The 22,934-nt window shown below is 44.0% G+C and overlaps 1 protein-coding gene across 2 annotated transcripts in view; it reads right to left on the bottom strand.

The window, feature by feature from the left end:
- The window catches only part of LOC122946268 (coagulation factor VIII-like), a 528,859-nt gene that overhangs the window by 448,453 nt on the left and 57,472 nt on the right, over positions 1-22,934 (bottom strand). For both annotated transcript variants that reach the window (XM_044305770.1, XM_044305769.1), the window contains exons 3-4: positions 9,602-9,724; positions 8,155-8,367 (exon numbers count right to left, since the gene is read on the bottom strand). In XM_044305770.1, the coding sequence (XP_044161705.1) occupies positions 8,155-8,367; positions 9,602-9,724 (336 nt within the window). The remainder of the gene's footprint in view (positions 1-8,154; positions 8,368-9,601; positions 9,725-22,934) is intronic.

Raw genomic sequence — 22,934 nt, forward strand, 5'->3', positions numbered from 1 at the left:
AACAGTCAGACACACCCCGTGAATCACACACACAGAAAGGGAGTTAACCCTTCCAATACCACAGAAGGGAAAACACAACTCAAAGGGGAAGTGTCCAAACAACGAACACACTGTGGCTGTTGCCGCAGGCAACGACATGGGTGGCAACCGTGTCCTGGGAGTCAGCCCAAAGGCCGGGACACTGCCACCACATGTACACACAACGACCAAACGTTGCTACGGGCAACCACAGTGAGGGGAAGATGTAGGTGCACACCACACATAACACAGAGTGCACACAGACATACGAAAGTGCATACAAACGCGCACACAACTCCAAGGGAACCGCACACATACCTGTTGTCCACGGCAACCGCACTTGAGGCTAACAACATTATGCCCCCAGCTGCGGTAGACACTACAACCCAAACCGCGGGCAACTGTATGCGGCTCCCAAGGAGTCACGGCCATAAACATGGTCGTGACATTGGAGCTGACTTTCAGGTCATCTTCCTTCTTGTACCAAACAGCTGTGTGATAAGGATATGTCCTTTTCTTCTGAAGTTCGCTGCCCAGGCTAAAGGTGTGAGACTTCTGTGATGCAGGAGCCACACATACTGGGAAGATGCACTTTTTATGAGGTTTTGTCATGATGATATCAGAGTGATGGATGTATAACCTGGCAGGGGGTGTTCCTCTGTCCAGGAAGATTCGTTTGGAATTGACTCTGATCTGTGAGCTGTGCTATCAAGGCGAATTACTTCTGGGTTTAATTTTTATTTTTTTACTCTTTGTGTGCAGGAGAGGGCTCTTATGATTTTTGGGGATTTTAAAACCGGACGCATTAGCGATTTCTTAGTATTGCTGAGATCTTGAAGCATCACAGGGACATATTAGACCTTCCAAATCCCCAGTGGCAGCAGGGTTTTTCTTTGTAAAGAAGAAAGACGGAACTCTTAGGCCATGTCTGGATTTCCGTACGCTCAATCGGATTACGCTATATTTCCCTAACTGCACACCGGGTAAATGTAGTGGCGGCAAGGATCGCAGGGCAACATTCTTTGCCCTGGGTAAATGTAGCGCCGCCAAGGATCGCAGGGCAACATTCTTTGCCTCCTGTAGCCTCCTCCTCCTACTCGACTTCCTCCTCCTCTTCTTCTACCTGCTCATCCAGTCAGCCACACACCTTCACCACCAACTTTAGCACAGCCCGGGGTAAACGTCAGCAGGCCATTCTGAAACTCATATGTTTGGGGGACAGGCCCCACACCGCGCAGGAGTTGTGGCAGGGTATTGAACAACAGACCGACGAGTGGTTGCTGCCGGTGAGCCTCAAGCCCGGCCTGGTGGTGTGCGATAATGGGCGAAATCTCGTCGCAGCTCTGGGACTAGCCAGTTTGACGCACATCCCTTGCCTGGTGCATGTGCTGAATTTGGTGGTGCAGAAGTTCATTCACAACTACCCCGACATGTCAGAGCTGCTGCATAAAGTGCGGGCCGTCTGTGCGCGCTTCCGGCGTTCACATCCTGCCGCTGCTCGCCTGTCTGCGCTACAGCATAACTTCGGCCTTCCCGCTCACCGCCTCATATGCGACGTGCCCACCAGGTGGAACTCCACCTTGCACATGCTGGGCAGACTGTGCGAGCAGCAGCAGGCCATAGTGGAGTTTCAGCTGCAGCACGCACGGGTCAGTCGCACTGCGGAACAGCACCACTTCACCACCAATGACTGGGCCTCCATGCGAGACCTGTGTGCCCTGTTGCGCTGTTTCGAGTACTCCACCAACATGGCCAGTGGCGATGACGCCGTTATCAGCGTTACAATACCACTTCTATGTCTCCTTGAGAAAACACTTAGGGCGATGATGGAAGAGGAGGTGGCCCAGGAGGAGGAGGAGGAGGAGGAGGGGTCATTTTTGCAACAGCAGAGGCCAGGTACAAATGTGGCCAGCCAGGGCCCACTACTGGAGGACGAGGAGGACAAGGATGAGGAGGACGAGGATGAGGAGGATGAGGATGAGGAGGAGGTGGAGGAGGATGAGGATGAAGCATGTTCACAGAGGGGTGGCACCCAACGCAGCTCAGGCCCATCACTGGTGCGTGGCTGGGGGGGAAATGGAGGATGATGACGATACACCTCCCACAGAGGACAGCTTGTCCTTACCTCTGGGCAGCCTGGCACACATAAGCGACTACATGCTGCAGTGCCTGCGCAATGACAGCAGAGTTGCCCACATTTTAACGTGTGCGGACTACTGGGTTGCCACCCTGCTGGATCCCCCACCTTACTTCCTGCACTGGAGCGTGATAAGAAGATGCGCGAGTACAAGCGCACGTTGGTAGACGCGCTACTGAGAGCATTCCCAAATGTCACAAGGGAGCAAGTGGAAGCCCAAGGCGAAGGCAGAGGAGGAGCAAGCGGTCGCCAACGCAGCTGTGTCACGGCCAGCTCCTTTGAGGGCAGGGTTAGCATGGCAGAGATGTGGAAAAGTTTTGTCACCACGCCACAGCTAACTGCACCACCACCTGATACGGAACGTGTTAGCAGGAGGCAACATCAACTAACACGGTGGAACAGTACGTGTGCACACCCCTCCACGTACTGACTGATGGTTCGGCCCCATTCAACTTCTGTGTCTCCAAATTGTCCACGTGGCCAGAGCTAGCCTTTTATGTATTGGAGGTGCTGGCCTGCCCGGTGGCCAGCGTCTTGTCTGAACGTGTATTCAGCACGGCAGAGGGGGTCATTAAAGACAAACGCAGCCGCCTGTCTACAGCCAATGTGGACAAGCTCACGTTCATAAAAATGAACCAGGCATGGATCCCACAGGACCTGTCCATCCCTTGTGCAGATTAGACATTTATAACTACCTCCCCTTAACCATATATTCTTGTACTCCAGGGCACTTCTTCATTCAATCCTCTTTTTTTCATTTTACCATTATATTGCGGGGCAACCCAAAGTTGAATGAACCTCTCCTCCGTCTGGGTGCCAGGGGCCTAAATATCGTAAACTGGCCTGTTCCAATGGTAGGTGACATGAAGCCTGATTCTCTGCTATGGGACCTATCTCCTCTGTCTGGGTGTCGGGGCCTAAAAATATCTGACAGTGGCCTGTTCCAGTGGTGGGTGACATGAATCCTGATTCTCTGCTATGAGACTTCTCTCCAATTGATATTGGTTAATTATATATTTTTTTATTATTTATTTCCCTATCCACATTTGTTTGCAGGGGATTTACCTACATTTTGCTGCCTTTTGCAGCCCTCTAGCCCTTTCCTGGACAATTTTACAGCCTTTTTTGTGCCGAATAGTTCAGGTCCCCATTGACTTCAATGGGGTTCGGGTTCGGGGCGAAGTTCGGGTCGAGTTCGGATCCCGAACCCGAACATTTTCGGGAAGTTCGGCCGAACTTCTCAAGCCCAAACATCCGTTCAACTCTAATACTAATGCATTCTGAATGGAGAGCAATCTGTTCAGTATGCATCAGGATGTCTTCAGTTCAGTCACTGTACGGAAAATTTTCTCCGTCCATAATTCCGGAACACTTGCCGAAATGGCGAATCCGGCATTATTTTCCATTGAAATGCATTAATGCCACATCCGGCTCCAAGTTTTTAAGAAAAACGGATCCGGTTTTGCGGTCTGCATATGCGCAGACCTTTAAAAATGTGGAAAAATATATACCGGATCCATTTTTCCGGATGACAACTGGAGAGACGGATCCAGTATTGCAATACATTTGTGAGACGGCTCCACATCAGGATCCATCTACAAATGGTATCCGTTTGCATACAGATTGCCGGATCCGGCAGGCAGTTCCGGCGACGGAACTGCCTGCAGAATCCAACAACGCAAGTGTGAAAGTACCCTAAGATGGACAAGTGTGTATTTGCAGTTCAGGAAGTTCAATCCTTGGGTTACCTATTCTCATCTTCATGTTTTTGTATGGATCCAGAGGAGGTCTGTTCTGTGTTAGACTGGGATCGACCTTAAACTCTGAAAGCGCTTATGCGGTTTTTGTGGTTCACCAACTACTACCGTAAATTCATTTTGAACTACTCGACAGTGGTTAAACCTTGACTAGGAAAGGTTTGGATGTCTCAGTCTGGTCTGATGCGGCATTACAAGCTTTTTCTGGGGTGAAGGAATGTTTTGCTTCTGCTCCTATCTTGGTGCAGCCGGATGTGTCACAGCCATTCATTGTGGAAGTTGACGCATCCGAGGTAGGGGTAGGAGCAGTCCTGTCGCAGGGTCCTTCATCTGGTAAATGGCGCCCATGTGCATTCTTCTCTAAGAAACTCTTGGCTGCAGAAAGAAATTATGATGTGGGTAATAGAGAGTTGCTAGCCATTAAGTTGGCTTTTGAGGAGTTGCATCATTGGTTGGAAGGACCAATCATCCTACAACTGTGCTTACTGATCACAAAAATCAGGTTCACCTGGAGTCAGCTAAACGACTGAACCCAAGACAGGTCAGATGGTTGTTGTTTTTTACCAGTTTTAATTTCGTTGTCACCTATCGCCCTGGTGTTAAGAACGTCAAAGCTGATGCTTTGTCGCGTAGCTTTCCTGGGGAGGTGATTCGGGAGATCCCAGTCCGATATTGTCTGAGGGGGTAGTTATATCCGCCCTATATCATGACCTTGAGGCAGAGGTGTTGGAAGCCCAGGGAGATGCACCGGATTCTGGTCCTCCTTGGAAGTTGTTTGTTCCTTCTGAATTACGTCGCAAGATGTCACAAGGAACATCACTGTACGGTTCTCACAGGCACCCTCTCATAGATTCTGGTGGCCAGGGTTGCGTAAGTGTGTTGAGGACTATGTGTCTGCTTACAGTACTTGTGCACGTGCTAAGGTGACACATACTCGGCCTTCCAGATCTTTTCTTCCGTTGCCCATCCCGTCCCGAACTTGGACTCATTTATCCATGGATTTTATCATGGATTTACCTAATTCTTCAGGAAAAACTGTGATTTTGGTGGTTGTTAAACGCTTTAGTAAGATGGCGCACTTTATAGCATTGCCAGGTCTACCTAATGCTGAAACTCTGGCACAAGTGTTTGTCAATAACATTGTGAAATTACATGATATTCCTTCAGATGTGGTGTCTGATAGGGGGACTCAGTTTGTTTCCAAATTCTGGAAGGTGTTCTGTACTCGTCTGGGGGTACAGTTGTCCTTCTCTTCGGCCTTTTATCCTCAGTCAAACGGACAGACTGAATGCACTAACCAGAATCTGGAGACTTATTTGAGATGTTTTGTCTTGAAGAACCAGGAGGAGTGGTCCTCATTTTTGTCTTTAGCCAAGTTTGCCATAAATTATAAGTCGCAGTTTTTTGGGGCATATGGGTTCCAATTGCCACATTTTCTGGTACGGAGATTTCTGGTATAACTGAAGAGGAACGATTTTCCTCTTCTTTGTCATCTCATTGGTGCAAAATTCTAAATATTCAGAAAAAATGGGCAACAAGTATAAACATATGGCTGACAAGAGACTTATGAATGGTCCGGACCTGAGAGTGGGTGATTCTGTGTGGCTGTCCACAAGAAACATTACGTTGAAAGTTCCTTCTTGGAAGTTGGGTCCAAGGTTTATTGGTCCATATAAGATCACTGCCATTATTAACCCGGTAGCCTTTCGTCTTAAACTTCCTCAGGTTTTGAAGATTCATAATGTGTTCCATAAGTCGTTGTTGAAAAGATGTGTCGAACCTGTTGAACCGTCCTTCTTGCCTCCTGCTTCTGTCATGGTGGACGGTAATCTGGAATTTCAGATCTCCAGGATAGTTGACTCCCGAATTCTCCGTAGATCCCTCCAGTATCTCGTTCACTGGAGGGGTTACAGACCAGAGGATAGGATGTTGGTTCCAGCGGCTGACGTTAATGCTAGTCGTCTGGTGAAAACCTTTCACAGAGCTCATCCGGATAAAGTCGGTCCTGGGTGTCTGGAGGCCACCCCTAGAAGGGGGGTTACTGTCACGGTCTCTCCTGTGACAGGGGTCATAAGATCTATAAGACTGGCTGCACATGATGTGATCTGACAGCCTGTCTGGTTTTACTTTTCTGTGTTGTTGATGGGTTTGACCACACCTCTGGTCTCAGGTGTAGCTTAAGTGGTCATTCTTACTCCTCTATTTAGTCTAGCCTCACCCATAATGCTATGCATTGATAGCGCCTTTCAGGTTGTGAAGAGCTGGTGTATAGTTCTCCTCTGAGTTCCTGCTTGTCTACATACTATGGAGTTAAGTGTCTTTTTTCTTATTTCTTGTTCGTGATTTTCCCCTACCTTTTGGTATTAGGCTTGAGGGAGTCTCCTGTTCCTTCAGCTGGGAAGGAACAGGTCATCTCTTGTCCTGACATGATTTCCAGGGCCCTTTAGGGTCAGATAGGTTCTAGGTTCCAGCATATGAACATTCCTACCATCAAGGTCTGTTCTTACTTATAGTAGAATAAATGAATACAAATTTGTTGGTCGGCAGAGTATCTCAGGGTTCCTGATAATACCCAGGGGGCACCACATAAACTCCAATATTTCCTATTGAGTTTAAGTAGATATCTCTATTGTATTAACATAATGTCGCAATTACTTCACGGGGGAGGAGGGCATAGGATAAAACTCAAGACACCTATACCTTAACCTCCCCCACCGAGATCGCTTTGCAAGATGTAACAGTGGCTTCCTGGTCCCCAAAAGGATGACACCGGGGCTCCAACGTAAGAAGGAAGTCTTTTATTGGTTCAGCTCGATGCGATTCGGGAATAAATCCCTTTCTCAAGAGCATATGCTATCTGTTAATATAATAGAGATATCTACTAAAACTCCCTAGGAAATATTGGACTTTATGTGGCGCCCCCTGCGTATTATCAGGAACCCTGAGATACTCTGCCAACCAACAAATTTTTATTCATTTATACATCAGTCCACAAGTGGGTACCGACTTCTCTTTTTTTTTGGTTTGGGGAGCTGCCTATTATTTCCATAATTCTTCACATCTCCGTTTCTTCTTTTCAACAATACTTTCATTCTCTAACACCATTTCTGTGGTTATCCCTTGGTGCCCCATTTTCCAATCTCCCTCTACCTTTCCCTGAATACCCGTGCAGTTCACTCCTTCTCTTTTTTTCCTTTACTTATAGTAGTCAGGGCTCGGTTTAGGGATTCACTAGGTAGGAACCTTTCCCTAGTTTCCAGGCCTGGTACCTTTTCTCTTCCCTCTTGTGGTTGGTGTGGCGTTAACAACCCACACCACGCTGTGACACAAAAGCATTCCAGCAAAAACAAAATGGCGTTCCTTCCCTTCTGAGCCCTGCACAGGGCCCTTACAGAAGTTTATAACTTTATATGGGAAGTTTACATAAACAGTTTTGCTGTTAGGATTGTTTGCTGTTAACCCTTGCTGTGTTATAGGATTAAAATAGAAATTCTGAAAAAATAAAATAAAAATCACATTTTTATATTTCACCTCCATGTCAATTCCTGTGGAACACCTATAGTGTTAACAAAGTTTCTAAAAAACAGTTTTTAATAATTTGAGGGGTGTAGTTTCTAAAATGGGGTCATTTATGGGTGTAAAGCAAAGAAATTCCAATTTAGAAAAAAAAAAATATTATGTCGTTAACACAAGCTACTTACTAATGTATTAGTTATTATCCATTTTGCTTCCTTTGCTGGCTGGATTCATTTTACCATTACATTATACACTGCTTGTTTCCATGGTTACGGCCATCCTGCAATCCAGCAGTAGCGGCCATACTTGCACATAGGGAAAAATAGGAAAAAACACTAGCCTATGTGTACTCCCACAGTCCCAGCCTCCAGACAGGGCAGAGTATTTTCCTACAGTGTAAAAGCACGGCCACCACTGATGGATTGGACGGTGGTCGTAACCATGGAATCAAGCAGTGTATAATGTGATGGAAAAATGAATCAAGCCAGCAAAGGAAGCAATATGGATAATTACTATATATTAGTAGGTGGCCTATATTAACTTTCTCTACATTATAAATGCCATTTGCTGAAGTGACACAACCCCTTTAAGGCTAAAATTGCCTTTGTCCTTAAAGAGTTAAAACTATGGATTCTGATAGCATGCATTGAATCACAACAGTTTTCATTTTTACCAGGAAGAGCAAAACATCATTGACAAAACCTTGATGACAAATGTTCATTGTACCTGGTTTACAGATAAGGATTGCTCCGACTAATCCAGAATTAATATCATAGGAGGAGTTACAGTGAGAGTAGTACGCAGAGGTTAAACAGATAGGATCAGATTCAGCTGGTCCATAGTTTTCTGGAATTTTCCAAATGTAAGTGTATGTATGTCCGGGTGGAACTGCATCATCTGCTTTCTCCAATTTGCCAGTTCCATCACTGTATCCTGCACCTAAAGAGAGACAAATAGGAAAAAAAAGTAAGCCTCTATCTTTTATAAAGTTTTATTATTCTTGTAGCTACATTACTTAGGGTCCATGTAAATGGACCCTTATTTTGATGGATTTTGGTTAGAGCAATTGATATTTAATTATTTTAAAAATGTTCAGCTAATCATCTACATTGGCATTGAACTTTAGAACCTAAGGACTCTTGAATAAAAAAAATGTTTCTATCAAGTTGGTAATTGTCAAGTCACCATTAGTATGGTGCTCAATATCAGAAATGTATCAGGCAGATATCCTTTGATTAACATTGGTCATATAGACAAAATCACAGAATAAAGTGATCTAAATGGCAAGAGATGCTCAAGACCCCAAATGCTGTTGCGCATTTCTACGCGGGGGAGCAAATCCTGCCCATGTGATCCGTTGCTAACAGCAATCCCCAGAAAAAATGCATACAATGGAGGATGCCGATAGCGGACCACATGTCCCACAAAAACATCCTACACAGGTCTTCAAAGCAGAAAATGCTCAAAACCCCATATGCTGTTGCGCATTTCTAACCGGGGGAGCAAATCCTGCACATGTGATCCGTTATAGGTGGGACTCACAGTTTCCTCCTACCTCCCATTGTATGTGTGATTTCACGCTGGAGGTAACTGGGAGCTACTGGCTGTGTGTCAGACTTCATGCACCTATCATAAACTGTCCATACAGCATAGGCATGTTAGCGTTAGGACCCATGCCACACTGAGAGACCTTGACGGGGTGCGCGGGCTCCGGTATGTTCTTGATATAAGAATATATTGGCAAATGATTCATTTTAATATCAGTGTGAGGGTTTAGCCATATATTGTCAATTGCGTTTACGATTGTAGTGCACCATTTTCAGTGATTTTCTTAACATTGGTCGTATAGTCAACAAATGATATATCCATCAGCTTTGTTTGTGAAGATATTTAGTTGTATGCATGCTAAGGGTTTCACAAACCACAGACATATCTGGTCAGAGTGGTCAGAGAGATTTAAGAGGTTGCATTTTTTTCTCACAGGAAGTTCAACTTGTACAGTCATATCATAGGCCCAAAAATGAATGCTTTAAAAAAGTAAGGTGGGCAGACTTTACTGGGCACCAACACTCAGAGTTTGAGCACAATGAAATGCTATTTTATCTCCATCATTTTATCTGTGTATAGAAAAAAAGACTGCATATATTAAAATGCCATGAGACAGCTTTCTCACCTTCTGAACTTTTCCCATACGATACCCCAACACCATGAAGACTGAATGGAATATTTGCAAGATTCTTAAAGTGAATAATAACGGTATCAAATGTTTCAACGCGGACTGTAGGACCCAATAGACCTGAAAAAATTGTAGAGTAATATCAGTAAAATAAATCAATCAGAAACAATAACAGACAATAATCAATTACATTAATAGATATACTGTATTTTATGACACACCATTGTTGCTGTCTGCCTGGCTTCCTGCCTACCATCATGTTCCATATGACGGCTGTTGCCACCATCATGCCACTACTGCTGTCTGCCAAAATATACCATATGGCTTCTGCTGCCACCACCACCTCAGCTGCTGCTTCTCACTGCTAATCCCCTACTGCCACCACTATTAACACTACATTATTGCTACTACTACCACTAATACCTATAGACAGACAATCTACTGCCTTGTATGTTCCATGCTTCACTACTTCTGCTACCCTTACTATTGTGGCCACATGCCTCTTATTACCCTACCCTTAACCACATCCACACTGTACTGCTGCTCTTCTAATTAAAAGAGAATTTTTTTTAGGCTTGTTCACAAACAGTAACTTTTTCTTCTGACAATTAACACTCATGCGTGTAGTATGGGCAGGTGTTCTAACCCTGACAAGGCATCATTTTTGGATGCTTGGTCCCAATAATCCACTGTTTGGTTTTATTCTATCCCATAACATTGTGTGTGTTTAAACACCATCTGCCCCCGATAAGGGACATTTTAGGAAGCTTTGGAATATAAAACAGCATAACCCTTGCAACGGTGCAGTGTGTTTTTTTTTTATAAACACGCTGTTCGTTAACGCCATCAATCATGCGTTTACCCATAGCTACAGTATGTATACCAGTGTTAGAGCTTAGTGAGCAGGGAGGGGGAAAAGAAAAATAAATTAATGAAAAGAGATAACCTTTTTTCCTAAAAATTCTCAGTCCCAGAAGACTCGAGGGTGTTATATACCAATTTCCAGGGCGATTGAAGCCACTTTGGTTTGGGTAGAATAGATTCAGGTCCAAACTAAACTTTTTCAAAACTTTGGCAAACAGGAAACTGAATCTCAAAAGGTTGTTTGCTCATCTGTAGTGCAATGAATTTTGAAAAAGTACAGTGGCTTGCAGAAGGTACTGACCACGTCCAGGAGATTGTCCTCACATTTCAGCCATTAAAACTTCTTCCTGGACTTGCAGTGACAGAACAGTCTACCATTTGTTCCGCAACATTCAAACTCACTGAAATTCCACTTTGCATATGCTAGAGCATCTGCACGAGCAGCATAAAGTGGTGAATGATTTCATCATGCACCAAACCACTGCACCAGGGAGCATATGTTTTTTGACGTCAGGCAGTGGCAGCTCATCAGAGATGTGTGTCGCAGATTTGTCAGTAGGGACAACTGCTGCATCAACAATATCAATCCCCAATAATTTATATTAGAGCAAATTCTCACACTGATGCAAAAAGGAATGGCATAAGAAGAAGAAAAACGTATGCATCTTGTCCCTTCCTGGGAAGTGGGGAAAGGAGAAGAATAAGGAAGAGAAGCTACCACTGGAGACGGAGGAGGAGTCAGTGGTGGAGGAGCACAAGGCTGATGACACCCACAATTTCACAGAACGGGTGCGGACCCATTAATTTTAATGGGGCTGCAAAAGATGCAGACAACACACCGTGTGCTGTCCGCATCCGTGGTTTTCTTCTGCATCTTCGTGGAAAGGATACAGCATGTCCTATTCTTATCCGCAATCGCAGAAGCACAAGACTGGCATCCGTGATTTGCGGATCTGCAGGTGTGGAGCTGGAAATAACTAGCTACGATGGCGAGCAGGGCAAATCCATTTGGTTTCAAACCAAACTTTGTAAAAAATTTGGTGAACTAGTACTGAACCGAATCTAAAAAAGCTTGCTCATGTCTACCTCTATGTCAGGCCTCTTGCACACAAACAATATGGATTAGGTCCAGATGCATTCAGGGTGCGTTCAGGAAAACTCCTACCATTTCGCAAGCAAGTTCAGTCAGTTTTGTTTGCGATTGCGTTCAGTTATTATCGCGCATGTGAAATCCGCATTGATGCATATTTCACGTGCGTGATAGAAAACGGAATGTTTACAAACAACATGTCATAGCAACCATCAGTGAAAAACGCAAGCAAGTGTGGATGCGATGCGTTTTTCACGCAGCCCCATTCACTTCTATGGGGCCGGCGTTGCGTGAAAAACGCTGAATATAGAACATGCTGTGTACATGATGCGTGAAAAACAACACTCATGTACACAGACCCATTGAAATTAATGGGTCCGGATTAAGTGCGGGTGCAATGCGTTTGCATCACGCATTGCACCCGCACGGAAAACTCGCTCCGTCTGAAAGGGGCCTCAGACCAGTATTGCTGTAATACTGAGCATTCCCATATGTTATAGGAACATATATAGAGATTAGTGTTGAGTGAATCGAAGTTGATGAAGTGGAGTTCAATATTAATTTCAGGAAAAGTTCAATTAGTCACAAAGTCAAATTTCCTCGCTCTTTGTAGTAACGAATCAGATGTTTTCTAAAATGGTTGCTGTACATGTTACAAAGAGGAAGTAAGAAGGTCGGGAATGAGGGATCACCCATAATACTGTGCAGCCAGCCAATCAGCAGATAGCCAGCCCCTGTGGTGAAACAGCCCTATAAAAAGCTTTATCCTGCCCGGTCTCCGTCTTTCCAGTGCACTTGGTGAAGGGAGAAACATTACAGGCACCAGGGACAATTATTTGGAAAGACTTTATTTACAAAATATTATTTTTGAGTAGTTCAGGGATAGCTTAGAAATAGCAAAGGGATATCATAGGGAGACTTTATGCAGACTATAAGGAAGAGAGAAAGTGCCAATTGAATAGTGTAAAGCTTAGCTAATAGAAAAGCTATTCTATTACACCTTTTGCTGAACAAATTGGTGTTAAAAAGTGTTCTAATACTACTGATTTAATGCAGTTCACACTCTTTTATACAAAAGTACTAATCCTTGATTCTGTTATTGGGGTTAAAATGCTGTCTGATACTACAGATTTTTTTTTGGGTAGGGGGGGGTTCACATTCTTTTAGACATAGGTAAATCTGTTAATCCTTGATTGCCTAATTGGGGTGAAATTGCGGCCTGAAACTTTTTTTGAGGGTGTTCACGTCCTTTTTTACATAACCCAATCCATTAATCCTTAATTGTGTAACTGGAGTTAAATTATGGCCTGATACTACAGATTTTAGAGTGCTCACGTTCTTTTATACATAAGTGCTGTACATCCATTCATCCTGGATTCTGGGGTGAAATTGCGGCCTGATACTATAGATTTTAGCATGTTCAAGTTCTTTTATATATAAGTTAATCCGTTAACCCTTAATTGTGTAATTGGGGTAAAATTGCAGTCTGATACTACAGATTTTAGAGTGCTTACTTCTTTTATACATAATTTAATCCGTTAATCCTTAATTGTGTAATTGGGGGGAAATTGCAGCATGATACTACAGATTTTAAGGTGTTCACGTTCTTTTATTCATAAGTAAATCCATTAATCCTTAGTTGTGTAATTGGGGTGAAATTCTGGCCTGATACTACAGAATTTAGGGTGCTCATGTCCTGTAATATATAAGTACATCCATTCATCCTTGATTCTGGGGTGAAATTGCGATACTACAGATTATATATATTTTTTTACATAATTCAATTAGTTAATCCTTAATTGTGTAATATGGGTGAAATTGCAGACTGCTACTACAGATTTTAGGGTGCTCACGTTCTTTTATATAAAAGTACATCTATGCATCCTTGATTCTCGGGTAAAACTGTGGCCTGATACCACAGATTTTAGGGTGCTCATGTTATTTTTTGCAAACTTCAATCCGTTAATCTTTAATTGTGTAATTGAAATTACAGCCTGATACTACACATTTTGGGGTGTTCAGGCTCTTTTACACATAAGTACATTCATTCATCCTTGATTCTGGGGTGAAATTGTGGCCTGATACTACAGATTTTAGGGTGTTCACATTCTTTTTTACATAATTCAATCCGTTAATCCTTAATTGTGTAATTGGGGTGAAATTGTGACTTGATACTACAGATTTTAGGGTGTTCACATTCCTTTATACATAAGTAAATCCATTCATCTTTCTTTCTGAAGTAAAATTGCTCCCTGAAACTACTGCTATTTTACACTTACAGTTATTGCTACAGTACAATATATCTGAAAGACAGGTGCCAGGCCTTTTTAAGGCAATGGGCAGTAGCAAAAAATTTCCTGGAGCTGGCATAAGTAGCAGCAGAAGGAGGGGGGGGGGTAGCAGCAGTCGCAGCGACAGGCCAGAGCTGCCAGTGTAATCCAGCGGTCATGTATTCATAAGCAATCCAGTTGTCCTTGAATAGTTGACTCAGTCTCAAGTGACATCAGACACCTCCAACCAGGAGTCGTGGGTTCCTCTGACACCACCCTTAGTTGGCACGGCCCAGGAACAAGCTCTGTGCACCCACCTGCCTCTTTCATTTTCTGTTCCATCTGCTCGGGAAGTATTGTATGCCGACGGCTGTGCTCTGCTATTCAGCGAGGACAAGCTTATAGAGAACAGTCAGCAGCTACTGTCCAGCCAAGATGTGTAGGAGAGATCCGCTGCTTCCTCCGGTAGGTGGGCAAGTAGCGACAATGAGAATCACAGGTGTTGCGAGTTGTCAGACACGCAGCTCTGAGACTGGTGAGGGTGACATCAGTGACGTGCAGACAGTAGTGGATGATGATGTAGCCGATCACACATGGGATCTGGGTGAAGAGGGGGCTTCATCATCATCAGCTTGCATGTGAGGCAGTGGTTGAGCCAGCAGGGTTGTAGTGTGGCTGTGAGTCAGCAGGGTGGCAGAAGTGTGAGGTTTGGAGCCAAACGCGCCAAGGGTAGACTGTCTGACTGTCCTGAAAGAACAAGTGGTGCACAGGACCAATGAGACAGAAGCTGAAAGTGCTCCTGGCCAAGTTGGTGGTACTACTGTCCTTCTCTTTCTATGTGGTCAACTCTGTACCTTTCAGAGAACTGATGGCTTGTGCAGAGCCAAGGTGGAGAGTTCCAAGCTGTTATTACTTCTCCAAAAAGGTTGTACCAGCCTTGCACACGTATGTTGAGCAAAAGGTGGGCTAGTCCTTGAGCCTGTCAGTGTCTGCTAAACTTCATGGCAGCACTGATGTGTGGAGCTGTAACTACGGTTAAGGACAATATATGTCCTTTATGGCCCACTGGGTAAAAGTGGTTCCTGTCCAGCCACACCAGCAACTTGGCCAGGTGACGGCACTGGCGCCTGTGCGTTTTCAAGCTGTGGGTCCTGCGCCAATGTCCCTCTCTGCCTCATCATCCTCAACCTTTATCCTCAGCCTCCAATGCAAGCACAATTCGGAATGCTCCTCCAGCATACCTCCTATGCAGAGCATGGGGGTGTCACGCTGTTCTGCACTTGGTTTGCCTGGGTGAACTGAGTCACACCAGGGAGGAACTGCTCCAAGTCCTTCAAGAGGTAATTGAATCCTGGCTGTCTCCTTGCCAACTGAAGATCGGAACCATGGTCAACTAGAAGAACATTGTGTAGGCACTGCGTCAAGGAAGGCTGACCCATGCACCTTGCATGACGCACATCTTTGATTTGGTTGTAAAGCGGTTCCTGAAGTCGTCCATCCAACTGCAAGACATCCTGAAAATGGCCAGGAAACTGTGCATTCACTTCAGCCACTCTTACCCAGCAAAACTCATTGAGTTACAAAGGCAGATATGGCCTGATATGTGACGTTTCCACCCACTGGAATTCCATCCTCCACATTTTGGACCGACTATATGAGCAGGCCCTTTGAGGAGACCAATTTATTTGTCAGTCACCAGGACTATGGGATGAACAACGTCATTCCACTCATTCGTGTCCTGAAACAGATGCTGATAAATCTGGCTGGCCAGGGGACAGGAGACTGAACTGTGGGGGCTGAACTGGCGGATGAGGAGGAGGACAATTATGCACAAGCAATGTATACAGAAATGGGTGGTTTATCTGAAAGGAGAGGAGCAAGAGGAGCTAGAGGGCGATGAGAAAGACCACACAGATGACCCCAACACACCGTGGCAGTATGCAGTGGAGATGTAGGCAGGGAGTCCCTTCGAGTCCATTGCGCATTATGTCCCCAACACAATTGACTGATGAAATCTCCTATAAAAGTTAGACGATGATAAAGCGGTGTTCTGAACCCCCAAAATTGATTTGTCACAGACACAATTAACAGACTGATTAACTGTTGTATTTCTGTGTCATGGATGCAGATGATGTGTATCTCCCTCCCAAAAAAGGCGTTATGTCATAACCACAAATAACAGACTGATTAAATCTCCTATAACAGTTAGATGGATGAAAATGCGGTGTTCTGAACCCACAAAATTGCTTTATGTCACCAACACAATTAACACACTATTAAATCTCCTATACCAGTTAGACAGATGAAAATGTGGTGTTCTTATATCCCCCAAATTGCGTTTATTTCACCACCACAATTAACAGACTGATTAAATCTCCTATAACAGTAAGATGGATGAAAATGTGGAGTTTTGAACCCCAAAAATGGCTTTAGGTCACAGAATCAACAGCCCAATTAGGTATTGTATTTATGTGTTAATAGTACAAAGGAGTAGCATTGCACCGACCAAAAATGCCTATAGGTCACTCACAGACTGAACAGCCCGATTAAATATTGTATTTCTGTGTCACTGGTGCAAAGGTATTGTATTGCATCCACATAAATGCTCACAGGTCACCCACAGAGTTATTAAAAACAATAAAAGCCTAACACTGTCCCTCAGTGCAGCAGCGTCCTGTCCCTACACTAGTCAGAGCAGAATGGTGGCATAACACGTGATCTGGCATTTATGCATGCAGAGTAACATGGTGTGCCAGCCAATCACAGCCATACCAATACTAGGCATGACTGTGATGGCTTCCAAGTACCCACAGCTCAAAAGCTTGTTGATTGGCTGAGCCGCAGTCTTTCAACAAGCTTTATTTAATATCCAAACAAAGAACACAGACTTTCGCGCCAATGATGGTGTTCGGGTTCGGGTGCCTAATGTTCGGTACAAACCTGAATGGTAGGGTCTGGGTTATCTCATCCCTAATTACACCTAAATATACTCCTCTCTCATAATACTAAAAAGACACTTCGATGGACTGCATCTTACCATTACATGTATTAACATGAAAAACAACAGCACTCTGATGAAAACTTCTGTTCAGGCTTTTTTATTTTACAGGGCAACTTCACACAAAAAAGTGACGTTTCGGTCGTAAGACCTTTATCAAACACAAGTTACCTAAAAGGAAATGTATGGAAATTAAGCAAAGCTGTGTAAAGCTATATGATGTATAGCGATCATATGGGTGTGGATACACCATATAGCTTTACACAGCTTTGCTTACTTTCCATACATTTCCTTTACGGCAACTTGTGTTTGATAAAGGTCTTACGACCGAAACGTCACTTTTTTGGTGAAGTTGCCCTGTGAAATAAAAAAGCCTGAACAGATGTTTTCATCAGAGTGATGTTGTTTTTCTGTTATTACATGATCCTGGCTGGGAAGCCAGCACAACAAGCACCACCATAATATCAGACAAGAGTGCCACGCCTTGTCTGTATTAACCATTACAAGTATGCCAGCAAGCCAGATAAGATGCTGGCTCATCAATTAAAATTTAGACAGAGAATTAACCAGGTTTTCCAGATTCAGATGCGACCTGGTCATGTCACCTCTAACTCTAGTTATGATGTTTTCCAGGTGTTCTACCAAAAGCTTTACTCCAAACCTTCTGCTCCCCCTGGGATTGTGGAGGAAGACTTCTAATCTATTCCTATCCTTCAGGTATCCTCTGATGCTTTGACTTCCCTTAACAGAGATGTCACTTCTGACTAGGTAGAATATACTATCGGAGTCCTAAAGGTAAGCAAAGCCCCTGGACCCGAAGGCTTATCGGCTACCTATTATAAAAAATTAACATCCCTTCTTACCCCGCACATCGTTAACTATTGTAACTAGAGTTGAGCGAATCGAAGTTGACGAAGTGAAATTCAATTAGAATTTCAGGAAAATTTTGATTTGTCATGAAGTCGAATTTCCTCACGCTTCATGGTAATGAATCCTGCCCGGTCTCCTCCATGTTCCAGTGAATTTAGTGCAGGCAGAGATGTTACAGGCAGTGATTAGGAAAGACTTTATTCACAAATTATTACTATTGAGCAGCAAGGACAGCTTACAGATAGTGTAGGGATATAGGGAGGCATTATCAACACTTTTGGGAAAGAGCAAGGGCCAATTGAACAGTGTAAAGCTTGGCTAATAGGAGCTATTCTATTACACCTTGCTGCACTAATTGAGGTTAAAAAGTGTTCTAATACTACTGATTTTAGGTTGTTTGATACATGAGTACTTCCAGTAACCTCGATTCTGTTATTGGGCTAAAATTGCAGTCTGATACTACAGATTTGGAAGGATGGGGGGGGGGGGGGGGGGGGTTACGATCTTTTATATATAGTTCAATCCATTAATCCTTGATTGTGTAAATGGGGTGAAATTGTGGCTTGATTCTACAGATTTTAGGGTGTTCATGTTCTTTTTTACATAAGTAAATCTGTTAATCCTTAACTGTGTAATTGGGGTGAAATTGTGGCCTGATACTACAAATTTTGGGGTATATATGTACATCCATTCGTCCTTGATTCTGGAGTGAAATTGCGGCTTGATACTAAAAATTTTCAGGTGTATATACATAAGTAGACCCATTAATATTTAATTGTGTAATTGGGATGAAATTGCGACCTGATATTACAAATTTTGGGGCGTTTACGTTCTTTTATCTATAAGTACATCCATACATCCTTGATTCTGGGCTGAAATTGCAGCCTGATACTACAGATTTTAGGGTGTTTACGTTCTTTTATACATAAGTAAATCCGTTAATCTTTAATTGTGTAATTGGGGTGAAAGTGCGGCCTGATACTACAAATATTGGGGTGTTCGCTTTCTTTTTTACATAAGTAAAAGTAACTGTTTACATTCTTTTATTTATGAGTACATTCATTCAGCCTTGATTCTGGGGTGAAATTGTGGCCTCATACTACAGATTTTTGTATGTTTACGTTCTTTTATACATAAGTAAATACGATAATGTTTAATTGTGTAATTGGGTTGAAATTACGGCCTGATAGAACAGATTTTAGGGTGCTTACGTTTTTTTTCACATAATTCAATCCTTTAATCCATAATTGTGTAATTGGGGTGAAATTGTGGCCTTATACTAAAGATTTTAGGGTGCTCATATTCTTTTATATATAAGTACATCCATTCTTCCTTGATTCTGGGGCGAGATTGCGGCATGATACTACATATTTTAGTATGCTCACATTCATATCCATTAATCCATAATTGTGTAATTGGGGTGAAATTGCGGCCTACAAATTTTGGGGAGTTTTGGGGCTTTTTATACATAAATACATATGTTCATCCTTGGTTCTGGGGTGAAATCGCAGCCTAATGCTACAAATTTTCGGGTGCTTTTTTACATCTACAGTTACAGTACAGTATGTCCGACAGATAGGTGCCAGGCCCTTCTAAGGGAACGGGCTGTGACCAAAATGTTTCTGGAGCTGGCCGAAGTAGCAGCAAAAGTAGGGGTGATGGTAGCAGCAGTTGCATCGAAAGGCCAGAGCTGCCAGTGTCATCCAGCGGTTCGTGTTTTCATTTGCAACCCAGCTGTCCTTAAATGGTTGACTTGGTCTTCAACATCATTTCAAGTGACAACAAACACCTCCAGCCAGGAGTCGGTGGGTTCCTCTAACACCACGCTAAGTTGGCATGGCCCAGGAATGCTGTACCCCCAGCTGTCCTAAACCTGCCTCTTTCATTTTCTGTTCCTTCTGCTCAGGAAGTATTGTATGCCGTCAGCTCTGCTCCGCTTTTCAGTGAGGATGAACTTAATGAGGATAGTCATCAGCTACTGCGCAGCCAAGATGTAACATGGTAACATAGTTTATAAGGCTGAAAAAATGCATCTGTCCATCCAGTTTAGCCTGTTATCCTGCAAGTTGATCCAGAGGAAGGCAAAAAAAACTGTGAGGTAACATAGTAATATAGTAACATAGTACATAAGGCCGAAAAAAGACTTTTGTCCATCCAGTTCGGCCTGTCATCCTGCAAGTTGATTCAAAGGAAGGCAAAAAAACAACAACTGTGAGGCAGAAGCCAATCTGCCCCACTTTAGGGGAATAAAAAATTATTTCCCGACTCCAATCAGGCAATCAGAATAAATCCCTGGATCAACGACCCCTCTCTAGTAGCTATAGCCTGTAATATTATTATGCTCCAGAAATACATCCAGGCCCCTCTTGAATTCCTTTATTGTACTCACCATCACCACCTCCTCAGGCAGAGAGTTCCATAGTCTCACTGCTCTTACTGTAAAGAATCCTTTCTATGTTTGAGTAAAAACCTTCTTTCCTCCAAAAGCAGAGAAAGTCCCATCATCACAGTCCTGCTGTTAATAGATGATGGGATAGATCTCTGTACTGACCCCTGATATATTTATACATAGTAATTAGATCTGCCCTCAGTCATCTTTTTTCTAAAGTGAATAACCCTAATTTTGATAATCTTTCAGGGTACTGTAGTTGCCCCATTCCAGTTATTACTTTAGTTGCCCTCCTCTGGACCCTCTCCAGCTCTGCTATGTCTGCCTTGTTCACAGGAGCCCAGAACTGTATACAGTACTCCATGTGTAGTCTGACTAGTGATGTATAAAGTGGTAGGACTATGTTCTCATCACGGGCATCTATTCCCCTTTTGATACAACCAATTATCTTATTGGCCTTGGCAGCAGCTGCCTGACACCGGTTTCTACAGCTTAGTTTGCGGTTCGCCAAAATTCCTAGGTCCTTTTCCATGTCAGCGTTACCCAGTGTTTTACCATTTAGTATGTACTGGTGATTTGCATTATTCCTTCCCATGTGCATAACATTACATTTGTCAGTGTTAAACCTCATCTGCCACTTCTCTGCCCAAGCCTCCCATCTAGCCAGATCCATCTGCAGCTGTATACTGTCCTCTTCCGTGTTAATTACTTTACACAGTTTAGTGTAATCTGCAAAAAATGATATTTTAACGTGCAAGCCTTCTACAAGATCATTAATAAATATATTGAAGAGAATAGGGCACAATACTGACCCATGTGGTACCCAACTAGTAACAGTGACCCAATCTGTGTACCGTTAATAACCACCCTCTGTTTTCTATCACTGAGCCGTTTACTTACCCACTTATGTAGAGGAGAGATCTTCTGCTTCCTCTGGTAGATGGGCAAGTAGCAACAATGAGAGTCGCATTGGAGCTGGTGTTGCGAGCTGTCAGGCAGGCAGCCCTGAGACTGGTAAGGGTGACATCAGTGACGTGCAGACAGTAGTGGATGATGGTGTAGCTGATTGCACGTGTGAGTTGGGTGAAGATGGGGCTTCATCATCATCAGGGGGATGAGGGTGGCAGCTTGCGTGTGAGGCAGCGGCTGAGCCAGCAGGGTGGTAGTGTGGCCATGAGTCAGCAGGTTGGCAGTAGTGCGAAGTCTGGAGCCAAACATACCTGGGTAGACTGTTTGCTACTCAGGAGCTTACCTGTCCTGAAGGAAGTAGCAGTGTAGAGATTCACAGAGTCAGCGATAGCAGGCAGTTAGCACGGAGTGGTGGGGGGGACAATTGCAGTGTCACCATAAAGTGGCCTGGTTAAACTGTGGTGCTAATGTAGTGGTACAGCCTGACACAGCAACCGCTGCATCTCCCATTGGCCTGCATCCCTTCTGCAGCAGTCATGGCTCCACCACCTCAGCAGAAGGGAGCTGTGTTTCCTTCCCATCATCTACTGGTCCTGATGCTCCTTCTCCTCCTACTCATCATCACGCATTTCATCAGCAAATCGATCACCGAGGTGATTGCAAAAAGACAACAGTATGTGTGCACTCATCCAATGACGCAGAAGCTGAATGTGCTCCTGGCCAAGTTGTTGTTCTACAGTCCCTCCAGGTGGACCTGCACCTTTCAGGTGGCTTGTCCTGAGCCAAGGTGGAGAGTCCCAAGCCATCATTACTTCTCCAAAAAGGCTGGACTAGCCCTGCACACATGTGTAAACTATGAGTCTGTTGGTGTCTGCTAAAGTTCACGATGGCACTGATGTGTGGAGCTCTAACTATGGTCAAGGACAATGTATGTCCATTATGGCCCATTCAGTAAAAGTGGTTCCTGCCCAGCCACACCAGCAACTTGGCCAGGTAACAGCACTGCCGCCTCCACGTTCTCAACCTGTAAGTCTTGCCCCAATGTCCTAAACTGCCTCCTCATCCTCAACTTTGTCCTCAGCCTCCAATGCAGGCACAGTTCGGAGTGCTCCTCCAGCATGCCACCTATGCAGAACATGGCGGTGTCACGTGAACAGAGTCACACTGGGAAGGAACAGCTCCACATCCTTTAAGAGGAAATAGAATTCTGGTTCTATCCTCGCCAACTCAAAATCGGAACCATGGTCACCAATAACGGAAAGAATATCGTGTTGGCGCTGCATCAAGGAGGGCTGACCCATGCACCTTGGATGACAAACTTCTTTAATCTGGTTGTAAAGCGGTTCCTGAAGTCATCCATCCAACTGGAAGACATCCTGAAAATGGCCAGGAAAATGTGCATGCACTTCAGCCACTCTTACACTGCAAAACACTCCCTTCCTTGAGCTACAAAGCAGAATAACATTTCCTAACATCGTCTGATATGTAACGTTTCCACCCATTGGAATGCCACCCTCCACATGTTGGACCGACTATATGAGCACAGGAAAGTTTTAAACAATTTCTTGATGATGCAGGCGGACAGGAGCACTACCCTGTGCAACTTGGACATTAGCTAGTGGCAGCTTATGCGTGACACCTGCCGTTTGCTTAGGCCCTTTGACACCCTAGTTAGGCCCGTGACACCCTAATTTCATAAAAATAGGGAGGAGCATCATATTCGGAACTCCCGGTCAGTATCTTGGATAGGAAGGATTCACTTCATTAGTATGGTGGTCCTGCCGAGACTTCTATATCTATTCCAGATTCTGCCCATTCCACTGCCCAGCCCGGACTTGAAAGCATTACAAACCGATGTCCTTAAATTCATATGGGCCTCAAAATGTCCTTGTATATCTAAGCAAACAATGTGTCATCATAAGTCCCATAGGGGCCTGTCA

The sequence above is a fragment of the Bufo gargarizans genome, chromosome 9, assembly GCF_014858855.1.
Source record: "Bufo gargarizans isolate SCDJY-AF-19 chromosome 9, ASM1485885v1, whole genome shotgun sequence".
NCBI classification, from domain to species: Eukaryota; Metazoa; Chordata; class Amphibia; order Anura; family Bufonidae; genus Bufo; species Bufo gargarizans.